We start from the raw sequence: 8040 nt of genomic DNA, 5'->3' as shown, positions 1-8040 counted from the left end.
TGGGGTACAAAGGCTGCAGTATATGCCGTGTATAGTGTAAGCTCTGACTTTATACAACCAAATCCCTTTTCATCATGATGTACTCATCTCCACTTTTCATCTCAATGCTTCTCCACATCCGTCTTCCCCTCTTTCTCTCTTCTAATGTTGGAGGTATAATTCTCATTACTACTGCAAAACGAATCTCCTCCCTTCTGTACTCTGATCTCCGTGTCTATAATATTCATCCAGCCTCACCCTGTGTAGGAGGAAGTCACCCCTCCCCCATCCACATTCCTCTCTGGTGTCAGAGACTTTCAGTCTCGTTTCTCTTCTGCTGTCAGCGATGGCGTCTGGTGATCTGAGAGCCGAGATGAAATGTTCCCTCTGTCTGAACATTTATAACGATCCTGTAATCCTGAGATGTGGACACAACTTCTGCCGGGTCTGTATTGATCGTGTGCTGGATGCACAGGGGGGGTCTGGAGGATATTCCTGTCCTGAATGTAGAGAGAAGTTTCCGGATCGGTCTGCACTGCAGAAGAACATGAAACTACGTAACATAGCAGAGACTTTCCTGTCCACTCAGCCAGACCGAGAGGAGTCCGGGGTCTTCTGTACTTACTGTGTGGACTCTCCTGTACCTGCTGTTAGATCCTGTCTGCTCTGTGAGGCATTTCTATGTGATAAACACCTGAGAGTCCACAAAAAGTCCCCAGAACACGTCTTATGTGACCCCACCTTGTCCATGGAGAGCAGGAAATGCCCCGTCCATAAGAAGATCCTGGAGTATTACTGCACTGAGGATGAGACCTGTATCTGTATATCTTGTTGTATGATTGGAGAACACACAGGACATAAGATGAAGTCACTGGATGAGGCTTCTGAGAAGAAGAAGGAGACACTGAGCAATGTTCTGCAGAATCTTCTGACAAAGAGAGAGGAGACGGAGGAAAGAGTCCAGAGTCTTCAGGAACACCGGAGGAAAGTAGAAGAAGAAGCAGCTGGTGACACCGAGAGAGTCACTGCCCTGTTTAGAGATCTCAGGAGACGTCTGGAAGAGCTGGAGAAGAGAGTCCTGAGGGACATCTCCGGGAGGGCAGAGCGGATCTCCATCTCCATCCGGGATCTGGAAATAAAGGAGGAGCTGTCCAGGAAGTTGCGTCACATTGAGGAGCTGTGTAACGTGACGGATCCACTGACTGTCTTACAGGAATCAGACAGAGGTGACTTGTGTGATACTGAGGATGGAGATAATGAGGAGCGAGAGAGACATGAGGAGCTCCTCCATGATGGAGGGGGTCTGGGTGTGGCGGGGGTCTTACACACAGGTTTATCTGATATAATAACAGAGGTAAATGTATACTCCTATATACAGGGAGCTGCAGACATATTACTGGATGGAAACACAGCTCATAATATTCTACAGATATCAGATGACAGGAAAACTGTATCCGGGTCATATAGAAAACAGAATCGCCCAGAAACACCAGAGAGATTCCAGGATTATCCTCAGGTGATGAGCAGTCAGAGGTTCTCCTCAGGGAGACATTACTGGGAAGTGGATGTCGGGGGGTCTGATATGTGGACAGTCGGGATGTGTTACCCCAGTATAGAGAGGAGAGGGGGGGAGTCATGGATTGGATATAATAAGAAGTCCTGGGGATTGCACAGGAATAATAATCAGTATAAAGTGAGACATGACAGTAAAGTGACCCTCTTACCCCCCAATCCCTCCAGTAACAGAGTCAGGATAGATCTGGATTATGAGGCCGGGCGGATCTCCTTTTATGATCTGTGTGACCCGATCCGACATCTCCACACCTTCACCACCACCTTCACTGAGCCCCTCCATGCTGGGATATGGATATGGAGAGGTTGTATAAAGATATGTGGGGGGAGGCGGGAGATGTGAGAACTCCGCCCACCGTCTGGTGATGTCACACAAAGCATTGGAATTCATTTAAAGTGTAACTCCACTTTTGTTGATAAATAAACATTCCCCTCGGGGTGATCTCTGTACATTGTAAGGATCAGAACAACCTTTCTTGTAGATTCCCACCTTTTATTATTCTGAAAAAAAATCCCTGTTTGTTCCTCTCTGCCTCTGTCCTGAGTGGGTCTAATGGGCGGGGTTTCATAATGATCAGTCAGCTGTGCACCTGCAGGGCTCTAATGAGGAAAGGGGCGGGGTCTGCATCCCTTTAGATGTGATTTCCTATTGGAAATATCTCTTCCAGAAATGACATTTGTGTTGCAGGGGATGCCTGAAATCTGACTTGTATCTTAGTGCAGACTTCTGGGGAAATCAGTCAGCCAATCACACAAGCAGGAAATGATGTGTCTGGGGGGTATGGTCAGTACACTCTCTGTGTACACAGCGCCTCCAGGTGGCCATATTGTATTTACAGGAAATTACAGATTGAAAAGGAAAGGTCATTTTTAATAACATCCAATTACAATATGAATTGTGTCCCGATTGTATGCGCTGGATTGTTTTTTCTTTATTTGATATCCCCCCACAAAAGTGGAGTTACCCTTTACTATTCATCCAATAGTATATAGCAGTGGGCGGGGCTTCAGTCTCTGGAAGGTGTTTCTACTATAAATAAATGTGAGATTTCTTATTGATGGCTGTGATTGGGTAGAATATCTGTCCAATTACTGGAGTAAAGCCGGATACACACTATACAACTTTTGTTGTTTGATTTCCTTTAGATTTCCCTTCAACTACGTAGTACAAGGGCCTTCCTGATTGGATAGAAATGAAAAGTGTTTAGGTGTGACCTCATATTATACGGTTCTGGTAAATCTACAGAAGATTGTATAGTGTGTGTCCAGCTTTAGGCCTGATTCACATCGATGGCATTTTTAGTGCTTTTTTGCATTTTGCAGATTTGCCCTACAGAACGTCTTCCATAGGAAACCATGTTATATGGACTGTAGTGCAAATCTACAAAATGTAAAAATGATCCATGACCATGATCAGACATGGCGGGTGGGGTACGGTCACTGTGAATGGATGGGGTCCCCTCTCCTCTCTCTCCTCCCGCCCCTCCCCCACATGTGATCCCTCTGTGCGGGGTGGCAGCCTGCCAGGTTTTTTCTTCTATCCGGGGCCCCATTAGAGAGATTTCTCCTCATTTCCTGTCCCGGTGACATTTATCTAGACAGGAAATGAGGGAACTCTCCACCAGGAACACAGACTGATATAAGAATGATCTGTTTAGTATAATAAGGAAGGGGAAGGTTTGGAGCCCCTGTCAGGTTTTTATATGTCTGTGTCCCATTGTCACCAGGACAGGAAGTGAGAGGAAATCTCTCTAAGGGAGCCCCGGTCTACCCCTCCCCCACCAGAGAAGACGATATTCTACAGAGACACGTCATACATTAGTCTGGTAATATGTAGAATAGACGGGAAGAGGGTGAGAGCGGGGAACATTTTGTGGACAATAATCAAATGCAGGCCGAGGCTCTAACACAAATATAAATATACGTTTTTTAGAATATATATATTGTTTTCTTCTTTTCTTTTTTCTTCTTATTTTCTTTTTTAAAATAAGATAAGGACACATGGAGTCTTGGGATAAGTCACCATTTATGAAGTTTTTTCTAGGCTAGCAGAAAGTATTTTTCCCTTGTAAAAATTGTCAGCTAGAAGAAACATCACAAAACATCCTGTCATCTAAAAGTCATCCTAGTGACTGATTAGCTGCTGGATTGCTTTTACAGGCAGCGGAAGAGGACATCCCCTCCCCTCCCCTCCCTTCCCTTCCCCCTCCCGCTGCCTCTCCAGGCTCTCCTGTGTGATCGGGGAGCCCGGTACTCCATCCGACAATGCTTCCCCATTTTCCATAGAGCTGGCTGTGGACTGGATGGTCCCCGGTCATCTCTATGATCCTGGGAGGCCGGAAGTGACATTGTGATGTCACTTCCTGTTCTGGCAGATGTAAACACCTCCATTTTTTTCCCTGGAAAGCAGAGATCAATGATTTTTTTTATCTCATACTTTCCAGGGTAGAGGAGAGATCTGAGGTCTTATAGACCCAACATCTCTCCATAAAGAGGACCTGTCATGTCTTATTTCTACCACAAGGGATTTCTTGTCATAGCAATAAAATTGATAAAAAAATAAATACAGAAATTAAAGGACAGTTTAAAAAAAATATATAATAATAATAATAATACATATTATTTTAAGTGTCCCCACCCCCTGTGCTCACACGCTTATTTAAGTCACGCCCACATATGTAAATAGTGATTGCCCCACACATGTGAGATGTCACCACAAACGTTATAGTGAGAGCGATAATTCTATCACCAGATCTCCTCTGTAACTCTAATCTGCTAACCTGTAAAAAAAAATATTAAATTGTTGCCTATGGAGATGAAGTATCGTTTGGCGCCATTTTACGATCGTGTGCAATTTGAAAGCTTGACATGTTTGGTATCTATTTACTCAGCATAACATTATCTTTTATATTATAGCAAAACTTGGCTTATCGATTGTGTTATTTGCATTAAAATTCATTAAAGTGTATTTTTCCCAAACAATTTGTGTTTCAAAAATTGCAGTGTAAATACCGTGAGACATAAAAGAAATTGTATCAACTGCCATTTTATTCTGTAGGGCCTCTGCTTAAAAAAAAAAAAGAAATATATATATATATATATATATATATATGTTTTCATATTATAGTTCTTCTCTTTATAGTACTTGGCAGTGTTACAGAGAGCTATGGAAGGGGGTTCCTTATCACAGTGGTTCTCACCCTCAGTCCTCAACTCCCCCCAACAGGCCACGGGGGCTCCCTGCTGGACCGTAGAAAGAAGTTCACTCCCAGCCATCCACATACCCAGCGGTTGAATGCTAGCTTGGCTAAATTGCTAGTAGACTCGGCCCCCTTCCGTGAGTTTGTACAATGTGCGGTTCCTCAGTGGCAGGTTCCCAAATGCCACTTTTTCTCATGGAAGGCGATTCCGGCTCTCTACCGGCATGTGGAAGGCAATGTCCTTGCCTCGCTGGACAGGGAAGTCAGCGGTAAGGTGCATATTACCGCTGACTCATGGTCCAGCAGGCATGGACAGGGACGTTACCTATCTTTCATGGCCCATTGGGTCACTCTTCTGGCAGCTGGGAAGGATGCAGGACAAGGTGCAGTAGTGTTGGAGGTTGTTCCACCACCACGCCTCCAAAATGCTAGTATTGGTTGTGACACACCTCTCTCCTCCACCCCCTCCTCTCCGCCCTCCAACAGGGACAACTGACCCATGTGCCCTGTGTGGCTCACGTCCTTAACCTGGTGGTGCAGCAGTTTTTGGGCAGGTACCCCGGCTTACAGGATGTCCTGAAGCAGGCCAGGAAAGTCTGTGTGCATTTCCTCCGATCATTTAATGCCTGTGCTCAGCTGGCTGAGCTCCAAAAGAAGTTGAACCTGCCCAAGAACCGCCTTATATGTGACATGCCCACCAGGTGGAACTCAACGTTGGCCATGCTGCAGCGGCTGCACACGCAGCAGAGGGCCATCAATGAGTACCTGTGCAACTACGGCACCAGGACAGGGTCAGGGGAGCTTGGTTTTTTCTCACCACGACAGTGGCGCATGATCAGGGATGCATGCACTGTCCTGTCACTGTTTGAGGAGGCTACAAGGATGGTGAGGAGTGACAGTGCATGCATCAGTGACACTGTACCTCTTCTCCACCTGTTGGAGCATACGCTGCATGGAATAATGGACAGGGCACTTGAGGCAGAACAGAGGCAGGAAGAGGAGGACTTGTCTCTCAAGGCCCCCTTTATCCAGACAGTGTTCCTGCTGTCCCACCCATCACACAGGAGGAGGAGGAGGATGATTGTGTCAGCATGGAGGTGGAGGCTGGCACTCAGCAGCAGCAGTCTTGTAGGGATGATTTACAGTCCCATGAAACCCGTGGACTTGTACGTGGCTGGGAGGAGGTAGCTGCGGATCATGTTGTCCTTAGTGACCCAGAGGATTCCTGACCGAATGCCTCAGCTAAGCTACGCTGCATGGCCTCCCTGATCCTGCAAATCCCGCGGAAGGATCCCCGTATTCTTCGGATCAAGGAGAGGGACCATTACTGGCTGGCCACTCTCCTTGATCCACGGTACAAGGGTAAGGTCGCCGACCTTATCTTGCCATCGCAGAGGGAGCAGAGGATGAGACATCTCCGGGAGGCCTTGCAGAAAGGTCTGTGCAATGCGTTCCCAGAGACTGGGAGGTTACAAACTCCTGGTCCTGGACAACGTGTTGCTGAGGCATCGGTCAGAAGGAGCGGTGGAGAAGGTGGCCGTCTGATCGATGCATTCAGACAATTTTTTAGTCCGCAGCCCCAAGGTATGATCGGTTCCAGCAACCATCGCCAGCATCTGATTTACATGGTGCAGGAATACCTAGGGGCAAGGTCAGACTTGGACACCTTTCCCACCAAAAATCCTCTGGCTTACTGGGTCCTGAGGATGGATCACTGGCCAGAGCTTGCACAGTATGCAATTGAGCTACTGGTCTGTCCCGCATCCAGCATTCTTTCGGAACTCACCTTCAGTGCTGCTGGTGGCTTTGTAACCGATCACAGGGTGTGCCTGTCCACTGACTCAGTTGATCGACTGACCTTCATAAAGATGAATCAGTCTTGGATCACCACCAGCTACCAAGCACCTGAAGCTGATCTAACCATTTTTTTTGAAATGTCACATCCCTTCAAGACTGCCTATGCTGAGTGACTGTCCTGTTATGGTGACTGTCTATCCTCTTCCTCCTCCGCTGATATCTTGGAAAAACATTTTTGGTTCTGAGTGATGCCACCAGCCCAATTTTTCAGCCCCTGTTTAACAGGGGCGTGTAATTACAATTTTTTATGCAATGCTTTGCAGCAGGGCTCATTCCTGCACTCCAACTAGAGTATCTGGGAGAGGTTGCAGTGTTGTGGCACCAGCAAGCAGTGCCCAAGGCCCACTTTTTCAGCCCCTGTTTAACAGGGGCATGTAATTACAATTCTTGATATAATATTTCACAGCAGGGCCCGTTCCTGTGCCCACCGAGAGTAACTGTGAGGACTTATAGTGTTGTGGCACCAGCACCACAACCACCAAAGGCCCAATTTTTCTACCACTGTTCAACAATGGCATGTAATTACAATTCTTGATATAATCGTTCACAGCAGGGCGCTCCAGCGCCCACCAAGAGTCACTTTGAGGGCTTACAGTGTTGTGACAACACCAACACCTTGTTCCGCCATTTCTGCAGAGCATATAGGGCAGGCCCCTACTTTCAAACATCCAATTTACAAACATCTCCTACTTGCAAACGGAAGGAGACAACAGCAAGTGAGATGAAAAAAGATGGACGACAAAACAAATTATACAGGGGTGATAACCCTTCCCTATGTTTTCCAAAAAGCTTAAAAATATTTTTTTTGACTGGAGCTACACTTTAAAAATGTACCAGTTCAAAATTACAAACAGATTCAACTTAACACAACAAACCTACACAGTCCCTGTCTTGTTTGCACCGCCTGTATACTGCTGTTCTGAGTATATAGGGCCTGGGGGCCACACGCATTTCCTTTTTTTAATATGGGTACGGGGTTCCCCTTAATATGCGTACAAGACCCAAAGGGGCTGGTAATGGGCAGGGAGGGCTACCCATGCCATTTTTCTCAATGATTTTCATCCATATTGCCGGAACCAGATATAACATTAAAACCGCAAGCAGTTTTAAATGACGTTATTTCCGTTAAATGTCATTTTGTGCAGGGACTGTTCTAAATACGGGAAACACGTGGCACTTCACAGGCATACTATAGACACCCCCCAGGCACCATATTTAAAGGCATATTTCACTTTTTTTTCACGTTAATTGTCATTAAAATCAGTGCTCCCGAAAAAACTGCAATTTTTCAAAACATTTTAGGCATTGACCCATGTCTCCGGGGGCAGGAGGCGGGTCCCCAACCCCTTTTTAGGACAACATCTTGTATATTAGCCGTTAAAATTAGCACTTTTTATTTTGAATGTTTGAGTCCCATAGACTTCAATGGGGT

At 46.1% G+C, this 8040-nt stretch overlaps 1 protein-coding gene across 1 annotated transcript; it reads left to right on the top strand.

Moving 5' to 3' along the window:
- Positions 1–298: 298 nt before the first annotated feature.
- On the top strand, positions 299–4533 carry LOC143962415 (E3 ubiquitin-protein ligase TRIM39-like). Its single transcript, XM_077471695.1, has one exon. It carries the CDS (start codon positions 326–328, stop codon positions 1892–1894), a length of 1569 nt encoding a protein of 522 aa, XP_077327821.1. The 5' UTR covers positions 299–325; the 3' UTR covers positions 1895–4533.
- Positions 4534–8040: the final 3507 nt, after the last annotated feature.

The sequence above is a fragment of the Lithobates pipiens genome, unplaced genomic scaffold (genome assembly GCF_037356315.1).
Source record: "Lithobates pipiens isolate NorthernLeopardFrog02 unplaced genomic scaffold, aLitPip1_a1.2 Scaffold_8, whole genome shotgun sequence".
Classification (NCBI taxonomy): domain Eukaryota; kingdom Metazoa; phylum Chordata; class Amphibia; order Anura; family Ranidae; genus Lithobates; species Lithobates pipiens.
The sequence above is the reverse complement of the archived record's forward strand: the minus strand, read 5'-3'. Positions and strand labels throughout refer to the sequence as shown.